General features: G+C 38.1%; 2 protein-coding genes across 3 annotated transcripts in view; both read left to right on the plus strand.

Annotated features, from left to right (window-relative positions):
* Window positions 1-953, plus strand: part of dclk2a (doublecortin-like kinase 2a) — an 88212-nt gene extending 87259 nt beyond the window's left edge. For both annotated transcript variants that reach the window (XM_072916337.1, XM_072916336.1), the window contains exon 17: window positions 337-953. In XM_072916337.1, coding sequence (XP_072772438.1) covers window positions 337-732 — 396 coding nt within the window. In that variant the 3' untranslated portion in view covers window positions 733-953. The remainder of the gene's footprint in view (window positions 1-336) is intronic.
* Window positions 954-4102: 3149 nt separating this feature from the next.
* LOC133570250 (ATP synthase membrane subunit K, mitochondrial-like) lies at window positions 4103-19080 on the plus strand. Its single transcript, XM_072916467.1, has 3 exons — window positions 4103-4343; window positions 14775-14867; window positions 18890-19080. The coding sequence occupies exons 1-3, from the start codon at window positions 4275-4277 to the stop codon at window positions 18986-18988; spliced, it is 261 nt and encodes an 86-aa protein (XP_072772568.1). The 5' UTR covers window positions 4103-4274; the 3' UTR covers window positions 18989-19080.
* The last annotated feature ends 3393 nt before the right edge of the window (window positions 19081-22473 follow it).

Here is a 22473-nt window from a genome sequence, read left to right on the forward strand (position 1 = left end):
AACATTTAACTATGTATATATATTTACCAATTGGTTTAACTGCCACCCGCAAAAAAAAAAAAAAAAAAAAAAAAAAAATCTAATTAATCCGCCCGACCCGACCCGCGAGCCGATAAAATCTTATTTTTTTTTATTTCATCCGCCCGATCCGCGGATAATCCGCGGACTCCGCGGTTGTGTCCGCAAACCGCGCATCTCTAGTGTGTATATATATATATATATATATATATACTGTGCAGATGGAGCGCTGCAATGCCAAGTGTATGCACCAGGGGGCGGCAAAGAAAGGTGTTGCTGTTCATTCATTATCACTAAAGTTCCTTCTTTTCTTCTAAGAACACGGTGCTGGATAAGGAGACCCTCCAGCTGCACCTGTCGGGACCTCAGAGGTCACCTGACCCCGCCGTCACCCCAACCAAATGGGAGGAATGTTCTCCAACACACACACTGACGCCGACAGATGTTGGAACGGCGCCCCCCAGTGGTAGCATCGTGTCCTCCCCGCTGGACGTGTCGCCCTCAGTCTCCACTCCCTCGTCTCCCGACGGGCCTCCTCCCGTCAGGCATGTCGTCTTCCTGCCCCTCGCCTTCCCCGACCAGCGAGCGGCGTCCTCGCAGCCCGCCCTCTTCCCGTCTCCTCCCTCCACCCCGCCCGCCTCCGCCTCGCCCCCGTCACCAAGCTTTGTGGCCCACGAAGATCGAGTCGCCACGGAGCTGGTGGAAGGACTTTAGGATGTTGTGAAACATCAAGACTTCTATTTGTTTTTATTTATTGAGAAAGACTCAAGAACGATGAAGCGTTCCCATTATGTGAAGCATTGTTATTATTATTATTATTATTATTACTATGAAGTACACTACACTGCAGTATTTTAGCTTTTGCTTAGTCATCCGTACACCACAGTAGTTAGTATGCACAGTGAGTACAGAAGTCAACACCCCCATGACACCATCGCTAGACAAAAAAATGAAATAAAAGTTATTTAAAAACTGTGCAATTGATTTCTAAGTCAACATGCCACTGTTAAAGTGATTAAACGATCATAATCCTGTACAAAAATATAACTACATATTTTTTCCATATTAAATAAAAATGGGATTATGATAAGCAGCCAGTAAATTGATTAAAAAAAATCAAATATGTTGGAAGAAAGTGAACACAACACTAAATCATTCATTCAAAAATATTTGCTATACATATAACACATATATATATACATATAAATATATGTATACATATACACAAATATACATATATACACACACATACATACGCGTGTGAAGTGAATTATATTTATATAGCGCTTTTTCTCTAATGACTCAAAGCGCTTTACAATGAAAGCCAATATCTAAGTTCCATTTAAAGCAGTGTGGGTGGCACTGGGAGCAGGTGGGTCAAGTGTCTTGCCCAAGGACACAACGGCAGTGACTAGGAAGGCGGAAGCGGGGATCGAACCTGGAACCCTCAAGTTGCTGGCACAGCCACTCTACCAACCGAGCTATACCGCCCCAATGTACGTATGTATGTATGTACAGTATACATACAAACATGTATATATACATACATACATACATGTATGTATATATACATACATGTATACATACACACATACATACATACATACATACATACATGTATACATACACACACACATACATGTATACATGCATACATACATGTATACTTGTATACATGTATACATACATACATACATGTATACATACATACACACATACATGCATACATACATACATACATATATACATACATACATGTAAACATACATACATACATGTATACATACATGTATACATACATACATGTAAACATACATGTAATTACCGGTATACATACATACATACATGTATACATACATACATACACACATACATGCATACATACATATATACATACATACATGTATACATACATACATACATGTATACATACATGTATACATACATACATGTAAACATACATGTAATTATACATACATACATACATACATGTATACATACATACATACATACATACATATATACATACATACATACATACATGTATACATACATACATACATGTAAACATACATGTAATTATACATACATACATACATGTATACATACATACATGTATACATACATACATTTAGTAAACATACACACACACACACACATACATACATACAAACCCCGTTTCCATATGAGTTGGGAAATTGTGTTAGATGTAAATATAAATGGAATACAATGATTTGCAAATCCTTTTCAAGCCATATTCAGTTGAATATGCTACAAAGACAACATTTTTGATTTGTTAACTTTATCTCATAATTTCGATTACATCTCACAAATATGACTTTTTAGCTCACTACTTTGACTTTCTTATCTCTTAATTTAGACTTTTTATCTCATTATAGTGATTTCTTATTATTTTATTATTATTATTATTTATTAATTATTGTATTATTATTTAATAGTATTTTATTTTATTATTATTATTATTTTATTACTTTTTATCATAAACTTTTCGTCTCATATTTAGGATTTTGTATCTCATCATTTCGATTTATGTCACAATTGCGACTTTCTCTAATAGTTAAGATTGTTATCTCATAATTTTGGCTTTCTTATCTCATAATTTAAATGTTTTGTCTCATAATAGTAATAATAATAATGAATTAGATTTATATTGCTCCTTTTCTATCGACTAGACACTCAAAGCGCTTGATTTATTATCTCATAATTTAGACTTTTTATCTCATAATTGTGTCTTATCTCATGATTAGGACTCTTTTATCTCATAATTTCGATTTTCTGAGCTCATAATTTGGACTTTCTTGTCTTATAATTTACACTTTTTATCTCATATTTATGACTTTTTATCTCATAAATCAAAATGTTCCCCCTCATAATTTCAAGTTTTTGTCTAATAATTATGACCTTTTATCTCATCATTTCAACTTTATCTCATCATTTCGACTTTATCTCATCATTTCGACTCCATCTCACAAATATGACTTTTTAGCTCACAATTTTGACTTTCTTATCTCTTAATTTAGACTTTTTATCTCATTATAGTGACTTTTTATCTCATAATTTCAACTTTCTTATTACATCATTTGAACGTTTTGTCTCATATTTAGGACTTTGTATCTCATAATTTCGATTTATGTCACAATTGTGACTTTTCATCTCATAATTGTCACTTTTCATTTCTTATTAAAGATTTGCTATCTCATAATTTTGGCTTTCTTATCTCATAATTTAAACTTCTTGTCTCATTAGTAATAATAATAATGAATTAGATTTATATTGCTCCTTTTCTATCGACGAGACACTCAAAGCGCTTGATTTATTATCTCATAATTTAGACTTTTTACCTCATAATTGTGTCTTATCTCATGATTAGGACTCTTTTATCAAATAATTTCGATTTTCTGAGCTCATAATTTGGACTTTCTTACCTTTATAATTTACACTTTTTTTTAATCTCATATTTATGACTTTTTATCTCATAAATTTAAAAAAAAATTCCCTCATAATTTCAAGTTTTTGTCTCATTATGACCTTTTATCTCATCATTTCGACTTTCCTTTTTTAAAATGTCGACTTTTTATCTCACAATTATGACTTATGATCTCATAATATGGATTTGATCTCACAGTTTTGACTTTACATCTCATAATTATGACTTATTTGTCCAAAAGTTGAAAAGGTTTCACTTTCACACAAAGATGATCATTTCTCACTTGCTCTAACTTCGTCGTTGGTATGTCTTGTACAATACTATACATGTATATGTCGCCACCCTGCGGCCTAAAAGACAAATTACACTCAGTTGTGTAACAGAATAGTGACGACATGCCACCAAGCCATCACTTTATTGGTCGAAACTTCACAAACAGACATCTGATTGGTCGGATTCTGTTGGCGTCACAGCAACCCGGAACACTCACATGTGACCCCTTTGTCTGCTTTTAGACAATAATATATTTAACTGCTTTTAGACAATAATATATTTAACTGCTTTTAGACAATAATATATTTAACTGCTTTTAGACAATAATATATTTAACTGCTTTTAGACAATAATATATTTAACTGCTTTTAGACAATAATATCTTTACCTGCTTTTAGACAATAATATATTTAACTGCTTTTAGACAATAATATCTTTACCTGCTTTTAGACAATAAAATCTCTCTCCGGGCGGACGAACTTGTATTAAAGACGACTTCGCTTGGTGTAAGTGTGAGGATAAACATCATTGTATCATGCCGACGTCTCCTGTTAAAGTGCGCATCCCGCTCACTAGCTTTGGTCACCTGATAACGGAGGTAAAGGTAAGGAATGATTTCATTTAATCCTTCTTCTGTCTGCATTTGATTGGAAAATGACAATCTCTACAAAGGACGATGTTAGTTTAATTATGCAGTCATCTTATATAGCACATACACGGAAATGAAATGAGCAAAATATACGGTAATAATAGTCACTGGAGTTTATTTACATCATTGGACATTTAAAAACAAAAAACGATTGATTGGTTTATTTTAATTTAATTATAAAATGAATAACTGTGTTTTTATCCTATATTTCACATAGCAAATATTAAACAATTCCCAGTATACAGAAATGGAAAAACAGACTAAAACGAATGTTTTTTTTCATTTGCAGACACCGGAAGTTTCATTTTCAAAATAAAGGCAGGGATAATTACTACGGTTCCCGTGACTCTGTCTTAAAGTCTTTGAAGCCTTACACAGATTTTTTTTTCTTTTTAGATATGACAATATGACATATGTAGAAATGTCTACGCACTGTCACTACCCAATGAGTACCGGAAGACACGATCATTCCACCCATGCACCAGACGTCACTTCCTGTCAATTTGTTGTACAGCAGTTATGTTCCTCCAAGGCATTACGGTTACTACTCGAATTCGAAACGCGATTCTCACGTTGTGCGATTCAGAATCGATTCTCATTTTAAAAAAAAGTTGGGGGCGTGGTTAAGATATATATATATATATATATATATATATATATATATATATATATATATATATATATATATATATATATATATATATATATATATAAGAAATACTTGACTTTCAGTGAATTCTAGCTATATATATATATATATATATATATATATATATATATATATATATATATATATATATATATATATATATATATATATATATATATATAAAATAAATATATATAAAATAAATACTTGAATTTCAGTGTTCATTTACAAACTACAACTCACAAACACTTTAGAGTTAGGCTCCACCATCAGAATGTGTACTTAAACTTATAAAGATCACATGGATATTATTCAGTGAGTTGATTCACCAAAACTAACCTGTTATACAGGAGGAAAAAGCACACAGGACGTTTCAATTGTTCACAGACTGGTCGCGCTCATCAGAATGACAAGACACTTCCGATCTGCAGGTGATAGCATTCAATTGGGAAGAAACGCCCTACTGCCCCCTACTGACCAATGTGAATACTGATAAATGTGGAATGACAGCTCCAAAAACGAATTCAAACCACAAAATAAAATAAATAAATCAACACAAAAATGTGACACATTATGGGTGGGTCACATATGCATGTACAGTAGATGGCAGTATTGTCCTGTTTAAAAGTGTCACAACATTGCTGTTTACGGCAGACCAACTGCTTTACGGTAGACACTGTTGTTGTGTGTTGTCAACACGTCACTCAGGTCCGCTTGAAATTTCGGGAGTTTTTCGGGAGAAAATTTGTCCCGGGAGGTTTTCGGGAGAGGCGCTGAATTTCGGGAGTCTCCTGGAAAATCCGGGAGGGTTGGCAAGTATGTCCATCTTTAAACTACTTTATTCACATGAAATACATCAATTCTCAATGCTGACAATTTAAAAGTGTACTTTTTGTTGGATATAGATTTACGTTAAGTGTCTCAAATAAAACAAATCAACATTTAAAAAAGAAATAACACAATGGGACTCAGTGGCGCCCCCGTGCGTCCTTCATTGCAATGACAGAAGAGTGAAAGTGGTTGTACAAGTCCCTCATGTTTTACTGTAAATCTAACTTTTATATTTGTGTTCTCTTTTAATACTAGTTGAGCTATTATTTTGATACAAAACATTAATAAACCATTCAAATATCTCAACACTTTTTTAAATAGGACTCCTGCTGAACAAAGATGTTAGCGTTATGCTAAAAAACATGCTAAACGCAAAGGAAAAACTGAAATACTGCTTCCGGTTCAGTTTGTCATCACACGGATAAACACGCATTTTTGCATTTTGGATGAACATATATTCGATTTTTTGTGTTCATCTGGAAAAATAAAAATCCCTTAAAGGAAAACAGCACAAAATCCAATTTTATGGCGAAACTTTAATGAAAATGGTCCGTGTACCTTTCCTTCATTCTATTTCAGATTCTGAAACCCAAATCAAAAAACAAAATTAGGGCCGTTTTTCGATTTTTATCATTTATGGCAGATTTTAAAACAAACAAAAAAAAGAGTGGATTTTCATTAAAATATCGCCATAAAATTTGATTTTGTGCTGTTTCCTTTTATGGATTTGAATTTTTCCAAATAAACACAAAAGTCGAAAAAAATGTTCATCCAAAATGCAAAAATGCGTGTTTATTTGTGTGATGACAAATTGAACCGGAAGCAGTATTTTAGCTTTTCCTTTGCGTTTTGTCATGTCTGTGTAATCATGTTTTGTTTTAGTCATGTTTTGTTTAGTTATTGGACTCTTTAGTTTCTGTCTTTTCACTCCCTTGTCTTGTTTCCATGATTACCCCATTAGTTTCACCTGTTCCACGTTTGGACTCATTGTGCACTCTTGTTTGTCACCATAGCAACCCATTAGTTTTCACCTGTCACGTCACGCACCTGTTTCACGTTTTGAGTCACGCACCTGTTTTCGTTAATCATGTCTGTAGTATTTAAGTTCATTGTTTTCAGTTTGTCTTTCTGGTGACATCCCCACATTTATGCTCTGCACATTTCTGGCACTTTTTTCATGTCCATCGTTCACGCCGCTCCTTCTGTCCATGCCAAGTACGTTTTTGTTTATTAATGCCACAGTTAGTTTTTTGTTGTTGTTGTTGTTCATAGTTTCTGCCTTTGTGCAAGTATTTGTTTTCCTAGCCAAGTTGTTTCTCCGCCACTGTGCGCGCTTTTCGTTTGTACTTTTTTTTGATAAAATTAAATAAATATGTTCTCACTTTCCCGTCTCGCCCGAGCCAACTTTCCGTTGCCTTCTAGAAAAACTAAACCCCAGGACCAAGTCATGACACGTTTAGCATACCGCTAACATCTTTGTTCAGCAGGAGTCCTATTGTCCTTTTAAAAAAGTGTCATTAAATAGTTGTTCAACTTTTGTTTCAGAAATGAAAATAGGAAAAAAATGGCCCGAAATTAGTTTTTTGATTTGCATTTTAGAATTGGCAACAGAATGAAGGGAAGGTACACGGTAGTGATGGGTTGATGAGGCGTCATGAAGCGTTTCGACACATTGCAAAACTGTATTGATACTGTGTCGATACTGTGTCACTAAATACTGACATCTGCTGGACATTAAAAATCCCTACAGGCAACCTATGGACCGACTCAACTGACACTGATTTGATGCCCTAGTACAGGGGTCACCAACCTTTTTGAAACCAAAAACTACTTCTTGGGTACTGATTAATGCCAAGGGCTACCAGTTTGATACACACTTAAATAAATAAATATATTGTCATTTGTAAGTTACACGTAAGTGTGATTTAAACAAGAATAGCTAAATAAATACATTTATATATATAAAAAAATGGGTATTTCTGTCTGTCATTCCGTCGTACATTTTTTTTTCCTTTTACGGAAGGTTTTTTGTAGAGAATAAATGATGAAAAAAACACTTAATTGAACGGTTTAAAAGAGGAGAAAACACAAAAAAATTTAAAATAAAATTTTGAAACATAGTTTATCTTCAATTTCAACTCTTTAAAATTCAAAATTCAACCGACAAAAAGAAGAGAAAAACTAGCTTATTTGAATCTTTTTTTTTAAATTATAAAAAGAATTTATGGAACATCATTATCAATCATCAATCAATCAATCTTTATTTATATAGCCCTAAATCACAAGTGTCTCAAAGGGCTGCACAAGCCACAACGACATCCTCGGTACAAAGCCCACATACGGGCAAGGAAAAACTCACCCCAGTGGGACGTCGATGTGAATGACTATGAGAAACCTTGGAGAGGACCGCATATGTGGGTAACCCCCCCCCTCTAGGGGAGACCGAAAGCAATGGATGTCGAGTGGGTCTGACATAATATTGTGAGAGTCCAGTCCATAGTGGATCCAACATAATAGTAAGAGTCCAGTCCATAGTGGGGCCAGCAGGACACCATCCCGAGCGGAGACGGGCCAGCAGCGCAGAGATGTTCCCAGCCGATGCACAGGCGAGCGGTCCACCCCGGGTCCCGACTCTGGACAGCCAGCACTTCATCCATGGCCACCGGACCTGTGCCCCCCCCCCCCCCCTCAAGGAAAAGGGGAGCAGAGGAGAAAAGAAAAGAAACGGCAGATCAACTGGTCTAACAGGGGGGCTATTTAAAGGCTAGAGTATACAAATGAGTTTTAAGATGGGACTTAAATGCTTCTACTGAGGTAGCATCTCTAATTGTTACCGGGAGGGCATTCCATAGTACTGGAGCCCCAATAGAAAACGCTCTATAGCCCGCAGACTTTTTTTGGGCTCTGGGAATCACTAATAAGCCGGAGTTCTTTGAACGCAGATTTCTTGCCGGGACATATGGTACAATGCAATCGACAAGATAGGACGGAGCTAGACCGTGTAGTATTTTATACGTAAGTAGTAAAACCTTAAAGTCACATCTTAAGTGCACAGGAAGCCAGTGCAGGTGAGCCAGTATAGGTATATATATATATATATGTATATAAAGGTGTATATACAGTATAGGCGTAATATGATCAAACTTTCTTGTTCTTGTCAAAAGTCTAGCAGCCGCATTTTGTACCAACTGTAATTTTTTAATGCTAGACATAGGGAGACCCCAAAATAATACGTTACAGTAGTCGAGACGAGACGTAACGAACGCATGAATAATGATCTCAGCGTCGCTAGTGGATAAAATAGAACGAATTTTAGCGATATTACGGAGATGAAAGAAGGCCGTTTTAGTAACACTCTTAATGTGTGACTCAAAGGAGAGAGTTGTTTTAGTAACACTCTTAATGTGTGACTCAAAGGAGAGAGTTGGGTGGAAGATAATACCCAGATTCTTTACTGATTCGCCTTGTGTAATTGTTTGGTTGTCAAATGTTAAGGTGGTATTATTAAATAAATGTCGGTGTTTAGCAGGACCGATAATCAGCATTTCCGTTTTGTTGGCGTTGAGTTGCAAGAAGTTAGCGGACATCCATTGTTTAATTTCATTAAGACACGCCTCCAGCTGACTACAATCCGGCGTGTTGGTCAGCTTTAGGGGCATGTAGAGTTGGCTGTCATCAGCATAACAATGAAAGCTAACACCGTATTTGCGTATGATGTCGCCTAGCGGCAGCATGTAAATACTAAAGAGTGCAGGGCCAAGAACCGAACCCTGAGGAACTCCGCACGTTACCTTAACATAGTCCGAGGTCACATTATTATGGGAGACGCATTGCATCCTGTCAGTAAGATAAGAGTTAAACCACGACAAAGCTAAGTCTGACATACCAATACGTGTTTTGATACGCTCTAATAAAATATTATGATCGACGGTATCGAAAGCAGCGCTAAGATCAAGAAGCAGCAACATAGATGACGCATCAGAATCCATCGTTAGCAGTAGATCATTAGTCATTTTTGCGAGGGCTGTCTCCGTAGAGTGATTTGCCCTGAAACCGGATTGAAAAGGTTCACAGAGATTGTTAGACACTAAGTGTTCATTTAGCTGCTGTGCGACAATTTTTTCGAGGATTTTCGAAATAAAGGGAAGGTGGGACACCGGTCGGTAGTTTACCATGAGGTCAGGATCAAGGTTAGGTCTTTTGAGCAGAGGATGAATAACCGCTTTCTTGAATGCTAGGGGAACAGTGCCAGAGGAAAGTGATAAGTTTATAATATTTAGCACTGATGGACCTAATAATACAAAAAGCTCCTTGATAAGTTTCCCAGGAAGTGGGTCAAGTAAACATGTTGTTTGTTTTATCCCACTTACACGCCGTAATAGTTCCTCTAATGTTATTTCATCAAAAAGAGAGAGACTATTTTGTATTGCAGTATCCGTCGTAGATACAGTTGTATCTGTGTTCATAGAACCCAGTTGTAGCTGGGATGCGTTATCTTTAATCTCCTTTCTAATGAGTTCAATTTTCTTATTAAAGAAATTCATAAAGTCATCTGCCGAGTGGGTGGAGCTATTGGGAGGAGTCCCTTGTTGGGTTAGCGATGCTACTGTACTAAACAAAAATTTAGGGTCGTTTTTGTTGAGGCGGATGAGATTTGAGTAATATTTAGCTTTAGCTAAGGTAAGCATGCGTTTATACGATATTAAACTATCACTCCATGCTTGATGGAAAACCTCAAGCTTGGTCGCGCGCCATTTGCGTTCCAACTTTCTACATGATAATTTATGAGCTCTGGTTTCCTCTGTAAACCATGGGGTGCGCCTTTTAGGGGCCCTTTTTTGTTTTAGCGGTGCTATACTATCAATGGTTTTGCGCAGGGCATTGTCAAAGTTGTTAGTGAGGTTATCAATAGAGCCGACATAATTTGGGAATGGTGCCATTACCGAAGGCAGTAGGTCAGCAAGAGTCATCGTTGTGGCGGCATTAATGTTGCGGCTGCTATAGCAGTTATTATTATTATTAGTTTGTTGACAATGAGTCAGAACTTCGAATTTTATAAGGTAATGATCGGACATTACTTTAGTATACGGGAGTACCATAACTTTGGAGGTGGTGACACCCCTGACCAGCACTAGATCTATCGTATTGCCGTTGCGATGCGTAGGTTCATTTATTATTTGTGTAAGACCACAGCTATCAATTATAGTCTGGAGCGCCACGCACTGAGGGTCCGATGGGTTATTCATATGGATATTAAAGTCCCCCATTATGATTATATTGTCTGCGTGCGTCACTAGATCAGCAACGAACTCTGAGAATTCATTAATAAAGTCCGAGTAGGGCCCTGGGGGGCGGTAGATAACAGCCATATCGAGAGGCAGCGGTGCGACAGACCTCATAGTAAGCACCTCAAACGATTTGTATTTATTATTTAGGTTAGGGGTAAGGTTAAAGTTTTCATTGTATATTAGTGCGACCCCCCCACCCCTTTTAAGGGGACGGGCAATATGCGCATTCGTATAGTTAGGAGGAGATGCCTCATTTAGCGCAAAAAATTAATCTGGTTTGAGCCAGGTTTCGCTAAGACCAATGACGTTAAGATTGTTGTCTCTAATGACCTCATTAACTAATAACGTTTTGGGAGACAATGATCTTATGTTTAAAAAGCCCATATTATAAGTATTGGGCTGTTTTGACGAGTTTTTGTTTAAATTATCCGTAGTAGAAATATTAATAATGTTGCGTTTACTATACGTAGTGCACTTTAAATAGTTTCGACCATATCTAGGAATTGATACGACGGGAATTTTCAGATTGTTTGCTTGATGCTGCGATCGACTGAACGCATCATGATTTGCCACCTCAGTAGAATGCATATCTACCCCGGACACATTCACAACAGAAAACACATTATGTGAGTTGTGTGTTATTCTAAGAAAATTGCTATGCGTACAGGAATTATCCAGTCTGGTGCTGGCTAGTTCTAGCTTAACTGACTCCTCACCCGGACTAGCAGGCTCTGTAATTGCCTGTGACCGGGCTTGCTCTAGTGTAGTTAGTCAAATGTGACTTAAACAGTAGTCTATATTCTTAGACAGGATGATGGCGCCTTCCTGGTTAGGGTGAAGGCCGTCCCTCATCAGCAAGCCTGGTTTGCCCCAGAAAGAGGGCCAATTATCAATAAACGTTAGTCCCTGTTGTCTACAGAAGCTAGCCAGCCACTTGTTAAGCGAGACTAATCTGCTATATCTCTCATCATTGCCTCTCGCAGGCAGGGGGCCAGAGACAATTACTCGATGCCTGGACATCTTTCTAGCGAGATCACAAGTCCTGGCTATGTTTCTCTTTGTAATCTCTGACTGTCTCATTCTAGTGTCATTGGAGCCAACGTGTACAACTATATTCGCATAACTAGTGGTGCGACTAGCCTGTCGTACGTGTTTACTAGGCCTGTTGCGAGTTAGCTCCCTAAGATTAGCCTCAATGTCAGGTGCTCGGGCCCCCGGGATGCACTTAATTGTGGCTGGTTTGCTAAGCTTTATGTTTCGGGTGATGGAGTCCCCTATGACTAAGGTGTGGTGCCCGGTAGACTGGGGTGTAGGACTAGCTAAAGAGCTAAATCTATTATGCGTCTCAACCGGTACACCGTAGCTTGTAGGCCGCTTAGGACTGCTACAGGCTGGGCTAGTTAGCTCGCTACAGCTAACGCTAGCAGATGTGTCCGCAACATCTAAAGTTACGAGATTACTCTGCTCTAACTGGCGGACACGGCCCTCTAGCAGAGCCAGCCTCTCCGTGAGTAAGGTGCAAGACGCGCAGGAAGCCATACTCACGGTGTTTTCTGTCACCGAGTGAAGTTCCTGCTGTCTTCCGAGAAGTCCTGGTCACGGTGTGCAGGAGTAGACTCCTTCTGACCGGCGCCCGGCGACGCCTTTCTCCGCGCTAGCTTCGTTAGCTTAGCAGCTAGCTGCTAGCTAGCTGCGGGAGGGGTGGAGAGACAGAGATCGGGTGATTTGCAAGTTAAATAGTACTACTAAATATGTTGAGAAAGTAATAAAGAAAGCTGCAGAACAATTTAAAAGCACACAAATAGAACGATACTTAGCTTTTTTCGAAACAGCGAGCAGTCAGCGAGCAGTCATTAGTAATTTTTCCTGATTAAGATACATTTTAGAATTTTGATGACATGTTTTAAATTGGTTAAAATCCAATCTGCACTTTGTTAGAATATTTAACAAATTGGACCAAGCTATATTTCTAACAAAGACAAATCAGTATTTCTTCTAGATTTTCCAGAACAAAAATTTTAAAAGAAATTCAAAATACTTTGAAATAAGATTTAAATTTGATTCTACAGATTTTCTAGATTTGCCAGAATAATTTTTTTGAATTTTAATCATAGTAAGTTTGAAGAAATATTTCACAAATATTCTTTGTCGAAAAAACAGAAGCTAAAATATTTATTATTCTTTACAATAAAAAAAAAAAAAAAAAATTTACTTTAACATTGATTTAAATTGTCAGGAAAGAAGAGCAAGGTATTTAAAAGGTAAAAAGGTATATTTGTTTAAAGATCCTAAAATCATTTTTAAGGTTGTATTTTTTCTCTAAAATTGTATTTCTAAAAGTAATAAGAAGCAAAGTAAAAAATAAATGAATTTATTTAAACAAGTGAAGACCCATCCATCCATCCATTTTCTACCGCTTATTCCAAGTGAAGACCAAGTCTTTAAAATATTTTCTTGGATTTTCAAATTCTATTTGAGTTTTGTCTCTTTTAGAATTAAAAATGTCGAGCAAAGCGAGACCAGCTTGCTAGTAAATAAATACAATTTAAAAAATAGAGGCAGCTCACTGGTAAGTGCTGCTCTTTGAGCTATTTTTAGAACAGGCCAGCGGGCGACTGATCTGGTCCTTACGGGCTACCTGGTGACCGCGGGCACCGCGTTGGTGACCCCTGCCCTAGTATATACAATAATATAAACCAAGTCATTGTATTTCATTTAGGATTATTTCATATCTTCATTTAAATAAAAATATATTTTTGTCTTTTTTAGATACAGTCAATAAATAATGTGAACATGTATCATAACATGGAAATCTAAGAGAACGTGTTGTGGATGATTGTGGACTGGGTATTTTTTTAATTTTATATTTTTACACATTTTTATTAAAAAAAAAAAAAAAAGTTTTTCCGACGTATTACATTTTAGACGATTTCTCTTCTTAGTTATTATTTCTCGGGCTGTAGAAAAGAGCCGCTCACAGGGCACAGAGGAGGCGTCAGTGCGACACAGTTGGCGTATCGGTCACGTGACCAAAACAGCTCATGATGGGTCACGTGACTTTCTAAAAGCGGTACGCGCACCGACACAGGGTTTCGCTCTATGAGCTCGACGCATGCGCCGATGCATCGGTGTTGCCGGACCCATCACTAGTACACGGACCTACACTGACCAAATATGCCCCTTGTCCATTTTGTCCATTTTGTCCATTTTTTTGTTTATTTTGGGTCTGGAAAGAAGTATGGAAAACATGAGTTGTTGTGTCACTTTTTTAGTCTTGGTTTTATATTGGAAAACAAAAGATTCACATGGAGAGTTACAATCCGTGGGATTATTATTATCATTTTTTTTTTTAGTTTAGGTTTTGTTTTGAAAAAGGAATGATCCACGGATTAGTTTGTTTACATTGTCCTTTCAGATGTTGATGGTCACGGACCTCGCAGCACCATGTTTACTAACAACCACCACACTGCCCTTTGAACAGGTTATCATTTTCCACTTACAGTTAACGACTGCTTCATGGTTTCTCTTTCACTATGACGGGACTGTTGACCTTTCACCATCTCGGATTGTGTTTTTTTTTTTTTTTTTCTTGCATCATGTCTTTTCTGTCCTTTTCAGAGGCAACTTCTTGGCATGGAGGCGCCTGCTGCCGTCAAGTTGACTGGTTTGAGGAAGTACTTCAACAGCTACACCATGCAGGGTCGCCGAAATGTACATAACACACACACACACACACACACACACATCTTCGGGTTTTATCATACTGTATTTCCTCAGAGAGTGGCCTCCCATCTAGTCAGTCAGGTTTGTGCCCAAATCTGGCTTCCGTTAATTCACACCGACGTTAAAGAGTGCTGAGACTAGGGATGTCCCGATCCGATATTTGGATCGGATCGGCTGCCGATATTTGCCAAAAATTGCGTATCGGCAAGGCATGGGAAAATGCCGATCCAGATCCAGTTTTAAAAAAAACTCCGGTCCGTGTTTTCCAACGGACCGATTTAAATAATACATTCCACTTTTCTGCTGCTCCCTAATTTCCGTTCTGCATATTCCAGCACACCTTCAACACATCCACAATTCTCACGCAGTTGCTTTTAGCTGCTGGCATTACACCACAGGCTCTTCTCACTCTTTCCTGTGTCTCCCTCTCACAGACAGCGAGCGCACCTTCTTACACACGTCACATACTGTCACATCATACGTCACATACTGTCACGTCATACGTCACATACTGTCACGTCATACGTCACATACTGTCACGTCATACGTCACATACTGTCACGTCATACGTCACATACTGTCACGTCATACGTCACATACTGTCACGTCATACGTCACATACTGTCACGTCATACGTCACATACGTATACGTCCTCTCCCAGCAGAGAGCGAGGTAGCGGCATGGCTAACGTTAGCTGTGATGCTAGCGCAGCCGCTAAGGTGCGCGCCTGCTCAAACGTCCTCTGCGCACGGCAAATCTATGCCACACACAAAATCAAATAAAAAAATAATAAGCGCATAACAATTTTAACCTCAATACACCTGCAGACTGCAGGTGTATCTAATTCACAACTCCTCCAACACGAACATTATTGTTTTTGCACCTTTTGGCTTCTTATTAAATAACTTTTGTAACCTATTTTTATGGGCTTTCCTCTTTGTGATGTTAAGTTCCTGTTATGCGCTGTTATACAGTATATGCCTTGAGCTCTTATTTTGAAGGCGCTAAGAGCGGAACTGATGACACGTTGGAGTGGAGCGGAGGTTTTTGAAAGAAGGTAAATAAAGTGGTCCTCGTGTAAACTGGAGCCTCCGTGTTTGTTATATTGTAGTTTCATACAGTATAGGCCACATTTATAAACCCTCGGTTACACTTTTTTAAATAGATTCAATCTTGCACGTGGAAAGTTTAAGTGAGGGCTTTAGATGCGGCGCATGGACTTCATTTATAAGTAAAGGTAAGACCATAATAATGTTTTTTTTTTTAATTAAATGTGCTTTTTTGTGTGCTACAGTTTGTATGTGTAAAGTTAAAGCTAAGTTAAAGTAGCAATGATTGTCACACACACACTAGGTGTGGTGAAATTTGTCCTCTGCATTTGACCCATCCCCTTGATCACCCCCTGGGAGGTGAGGGGAGCAGTGGGCAGCAGCGGCGCCGCACCCGGGAATCATTTTTGGTGATTTAACCCCCAATTCCAAGCCTTGATGCTGAGTGCCAAGCAGGGAAGAATGCTGGTATGAGCTTTTAAACATAACCCGTTAACTGCTGCCAATCAAATGGTGAATAAGATACTCTTTAGGGTTCATATGTTTGTAAATCTGACTGTGATGAAGTCAGTCATCAACCTCACCGCACGTCACTGATGCAAACCATTGTCGTCGTTCCCGACATCTACAAAGCAATTAGCTACCTGCTGCCACCTACTGTTTTTTTTTTTGGTGTTTTCCTGTGTGTAGTGTTTTAGTCGTAGTTTTTTGCCCCTATTTTTGGTGGATTTTCCTGTTTTGTTGGCAGTTTCATGTCTTCCTCAGAGCGCTATTCCCCGCACCTGCTTTGTTTTAGCAATCAAGACTATTTAAGTTCTGCGATGAAGTGGCGACTTGTCCAGGGTGTACCCCGCCTTCCGCCCGATTGTAGCTGAGATAGGCTCCAGCGCCCCCCCGCGACCCCAAAGGGAATAAGCAGTAGAAAATGGATGGATGGATGGACTATTTAAGTTGTTGCTATCCTATCTCCACACCGGACTGTGGTTTTTTTTCGAGGCTCGTATTGGGTTAGCAAAATGGACAAAACTCGTCAAAAAGGCAAAAAAAACAAAAAAAGGCACAGTCGTGTACGGCAAGTACACGACTGTCACGTTCAAACACTGAAGACATCTATTAAACAAGACAAAAGGCAAGGAATCAAACAGAGACAGAATTCAATTTGGACTCAATATTGAGGAGAGACATGGCCACTGCACTCTCTGTACAGTCCTGCACCACGCTCTGATGAAGAAGGTTTTCGTCTCCTCTTTTATTCAGATGTTCAATGTTCACGCACCAACACATGTCACAGCAGGAATGGGAAGTATGTAAAACAGTCATTGTTTTCGGTCGCTTTGAAGTCCAAGAAGAGGATTTCTCGGGCTTGGGCTCTTCCTGGATCCAGCTGGGGCAGGTGTTGGAGGACAATGGATAACCCCTCCCGTCTCCTGACCACAGGGACTTCAAGAGGGCAGCGGGTCGTAAATAGCGTTGACCTCGGTTACCAAATAGTTGGAAGAGAGTTTGTGAAATACTTCAGAGAGAGTTCGTTTAACACTTCAAAGAGAGTTCCTCTGGAAGTTGAGCAGATCCTGCCATCTGTCCGTGTTGAAATCACAGTGGCGTTTCACGAGCCTTCTTCCTCTTGTTAGGCCTCGAAAGACAGCATTCATAATACAACGTTTCTTTTGTGATAACTTACAAACAATTATTCCAACACGACTGTCCACAAAAATGATGCTCCCTGCTTTTTGTGGGCAGCCGTGAGCAGGCCCTAACCAATCTGGCGCCCTAGGCAAGATTTTAGGTGGCGCCCCCCCACATCGGCAGTGAAGTGTATATACGCACAAGAAACCGAATAGCTTTGTCTTTGACCTTTTTTTTACTTAAAGAAAGCAAATTAACAATCAGAATAGTTAACAAGATAAAAAAAAATATGAATAAATAAATGAATGCAAAAAATAAAAAATGAATATATGAAATACAATATTTTTTACATACATATTGCTTAATTAACATTAATGATGTGCACTTTAACAACTAGGCTTACAACTATACCTAATATATAAAGGGGTGGAAAAGTGACTATTACCTGCAGGGCAAACATTAGCTAACCAGAAGGCAATAACAATGTAAACAAAAAACACCTGCTTAAAAGATCTAATACAAATGTCCCTGAGGAATGTAAGGTGGGAGTACTGTAATTACCTAACGTTACATTATTATTTTCCATAACAATTTAGCCCCCTCCACAATATTAACCCGACGTTAAAACAGAACTAGCTATTTATTGATTAGCAATTGCCGAATCATGTAACATTATCTTAATGCTAAAAAGCCAGGTTACTATCACATTCTGTAACAGACAAATAATTTCATGTAGGCTAACGTTACCTACCTGCTACCTCTGTCTTTTCTCGTTTCTCCTCCTCTTCTTTTCTCTTTTTTCTTCCCTGGGCACCTGACAGTTTTGGCCGTTTTGACATCTTGTGTTGATTTTTTGATGTGGTGACGTCCAAAAAGAGTCATGATACGGGAAGGGAGAGGGCGCACCGTGCGGGGGGGGGGGGGTGCGTAATGTTGTAACAAATAATATTTCTATTATATAGGCTTTACTTTGCATTTTAATTAACGTGGGATTATTTTTTGTATTTAGAAATAATAGTACCAACTTTTTTTTTTTTTTTCTCCAACATTTGTGGCACTGGCGTGGCGCCCCCTGATGGACGGCGCCCTTAGCATTTGCCTATACGGCCTATGCCACGGGCCGGCCCTGGCCGTGAGACAAAATGCATGAACGTCCGCACACAGAAACACGTTTGGCTCGACGCCAAAGTTCGTAAATGAAAGATTTGGCAAATAAAGGTGTTTGTAAATGGAGGTTCCACTGAAGGCTGCACATCTACATCCCTGGCCAATGTACGAGGGAATAAGGAACGTCGATTCGTTAGTGCTAAAAGTGTTCCTCTGCTTCTTTCCAGTGTGTCTTGGCGACTTACAGCATCGTCGCTGTAACCATGGCGACCTATTTCCTGCACAGACAAACCAAGAAAGAAGCTCAGAGAAACTCCACAGCTTAAAAAAAAAGAAGCATTTGTTGCCATTATTTATGACGTGAAGAAAGAAAAGAAAGAAAGGTTTCTTGGTAATATCCAATAAATGTTATCTGTCACTGTCATGACTTGGTCTTGGGTGTTTGCTTTTCCGGGATGCAACGGAAAGTTGGCTCGGGCGAGACGGGAATGTAAGTAAATTTTTTATTTAAAGACTATAAATATTAAAAAAAAAGGATCAAACAAAAAGTGCGCACAGTGGCGGAGAATAAACTATGAAACCAAAAGACTATAGCAAAAAAGTACAAATGAAAAGCACGCACAGTGGCGGAGAACAAACTATGAAAAACAAAAAGACTATAAACATGGAACAAAAACTTACTATGACAAGGGACATGAAGCAGGATCTTAGAGGATGAAGAGTGTACAGAAGCATAAATGTGGAGAGGTCGTCAGAAAGACAAACTGAAAAACACTGAACTTAATACTACAGACATGATTAACGAAAACAGGTGCGTGACGTGACAGGTGAAAACTAATGGGTTGCTATGGTGACAATCAAGAGTGCACAATGAGTCCAAACGTGGAACAGGTGAAACTAATGGGGTAATCATGGAAACAAGACAAGGGAGTGAAAAGACAGAAACTAAAGAGTCCTATAACTAAACAAAACATGACTTCAAACAAAACATGATTACACAGACATGACAGTCACCATGTCTTGTGTTTTCTCTTCACGGTGAGTACAAAAGCCCTAAAAGCAGTGAAGTTGTCAGGTTGTGTAAATGGTAAATAAAAAGAGAATACAACAAATCCTTTTCAACTTATATTCAATTGAATAGACTGCAAAGACAAGATATTTCATGTTCACACTGACAAACTTTCTTATTTTTTGCAAATATGAGCTCATTTGGAATTTGATGCCTGCAACATGTTTCGAAAAAGCTGGCACAAGTGGCAAAAAAGAGTGAGAGTTGAGGAATGCTCTTATTTGGAACATCCAGGCTAATTGGGAACAGGTGGGTGCATTTGACCCATCCCCTTGTTCACCCCCCTGGGAGGTGAGGGGAGCAGTGAGCAGCAGCGGTGGAATATTACTGCCAAACTTTTAACTTGAAACAAAATTGTTTTTATACTTGGGACATTTATTTTTAATAGAAGAAAATGTTTTTTATATCTGAAATTGTTTTTCCGCTTGCAGATAATTGTTTTTATACTAGCAAATATTTTTATTTTATTTAAGACAATTGTTTTCATACTCGCAAACCGTTTTTTCCACTCGCAGAAATTGTTTTTTATACTTGCGAATCGTTTTTTTACTTGCTGAAAATTGTTTTTATACTTACAAATCATTTTTTTTAATTAAAGAAAATTGTTTTTATACTTACAAATCATTTTTTTAATTAAAAAAAAATTGTTTTTATGCCCGCAATTTGTTTTTCCACTTGCAGAAAATAGTTTTCATAATGGCACATTTTTGCTCTGTTTTCAGATTGTTTTTATAGTTGCGAATCCTTTTTTTACTTGCAGAAAATGTCTTTTTGTGCTTCGGAATCATTTTTTTTTAATTGAAAGAAATTGGTGGAAGGTCATCTTATCAAGTAAATGAAAAGTGCGTACATTATTTATTTCACAATGATCTCATTTGGCTGATTTGAAGATTTCCTGTTCAGATTTGAGTTTTTAACCTAAGGAAAAAAAAACGTTTACTTGCAGAAATTTATTTTTAACTTAAGAATCATTTTTTTACTTGCAACATTTTTTTTTAATATTGCAAATCTTTTTAATACTTGCAGAAAATTGTTTTTTTTTTTTTTAATTGCGAATAGTTTTTTTTAACTGGAGATAAGAGGGTTTTTTTTTTTTTACTTACAAACTGTAGTGTAGTGAGTAGAAACATTTTTGTGTGTTTGTGGAGTTTTGGCAGTAATTTAATTCCATAAGCTAAGTTCTGAAAATGCCCTTTTTACAAACCCCGTTTCCATATGAGTTGGGAAATTGTGTTCGATGTAAATATAAACAGAATACAATGATTTGCAAATCCTTTTCAAGCCATATTCAGTTGAATATGCTACAAAGACAACATATTTGATGTTCAAACTGATAAAAAAAATTTTTTTTGCAAATAATCATTAACTTTAGAATTTGATGCCAGCAACACGTGACAAAGAAGTTGGGAAAGGTGGCAATAAATACTGATAAAGTTGAGGAATGCTTATCAAACACTTACCGTATTTTCCGCACTATAAGGCGCACCTAAAAACCACAAATTTTCTCAAAAGCTGACAGTGCGCCTTATAACCCGGTGCGCTTTATATATGGATTAATATTAAGATTCATTTTCATAAAGTTTCGGTCTCGCAACTACGGTAAACAGCCGCCATCTTTTTTCCCCGTAGAAGAGGAAGTGCTTCTTCTTCTACGCAAGCAACTGCCAAGGTAAGCACCCGCCCCCATAGAACAGGAAGCGCTTCTTCTTCTACTGTAAGCAACCACCCGCCCCCATAGAAGAAGAAGAAGCGCGCGGATATTACGTTTCATTTCCTTTGTGTGTTTACATCTGTAAAGACCACAAAATGGCTCCTACTAAGCGACAGGTTTCCGGTTCATGAAAAGACGCAATCTCTCCATCCGCACACGGACTACTATTTCACAGCAACTGCCTAAAGACTTTCAAGAAAAGCTGGCTACTTTCCGTGCATATTGTAAAAACAAGATAGCTGAAAAAAAGATCCGGCCAGAGAACATTATCAACATGGACGAGGTTCCACTGACTTTTGATATTCCTGTGAACCGCACTGTGGATACAACGGGAGCACGTACGGTGAATATTCGCACCACAGGGAATGAGAAGTCATCCTTCACTGTGGTTCTAGCTTGCCATGCTAATGGCCAGAAACTTCCACCCATGGTGATATTCAAAAGGAAGACCTTGCCAAAAGAGACCTTTCCAGCCGGCGTCATCATAAAAGCTAACTCGAAGGGATGGATGGATGAAGAAAAGATGAGCGAGTGGTTAAGGTAAGTTTACGCGAAGAGGCCGGGTGGCTTTTTTCACGCAGCTCCGTCCATGTTGATATACGACTCCATGCGCGCCCACATCACGCTGGTTTTTAATATATTATTAAAGTTTGACTGACCTATCTGACTGTTTTTTTGACATTTCTTTAGCGCAGTTAGATGCGGCTTATAACACGGGGCGTCTTATAGGTGGACAAAGTTTTGAAATATGCCGTTCATTGAAGGCGCGGCTTATAACCCAGGGCGCCTTATGGTGCGGAAAATACGGTATTTGGAACATCCCACAGGTGAACAGGCTAATTGGGAACAGGTGGGTGCCATGATTGGGTATAAAAAGCAGCTTCCATGAAATGCTCAGTCATTCACAAACAAGGACGGGGGCGAGGGTCACCACTTTGTCAACAAATGCCTGAGCAAATTGTTTAAGAACAACATTTCTCAACAGGGAATTTAGGGATTTCACCATCTACGCTCTGTAATATCATCAAAAG

Source organism: Nerophis lumbriciformis, linkage group LG27 (genome assembly GCF_033978685.3).
Source record: "Nerophis lumbriciformis linkage group LG27, RoL_Nlum_v2.1, whole genome shotgun sequence".
Taxonomy (NCBI): Eukaryota; Metazoa; Chordata; class Actinopteri; order Syngnathiformes; family Syngnathidae; genus Nerophis; species Nerophis lumbriciformis.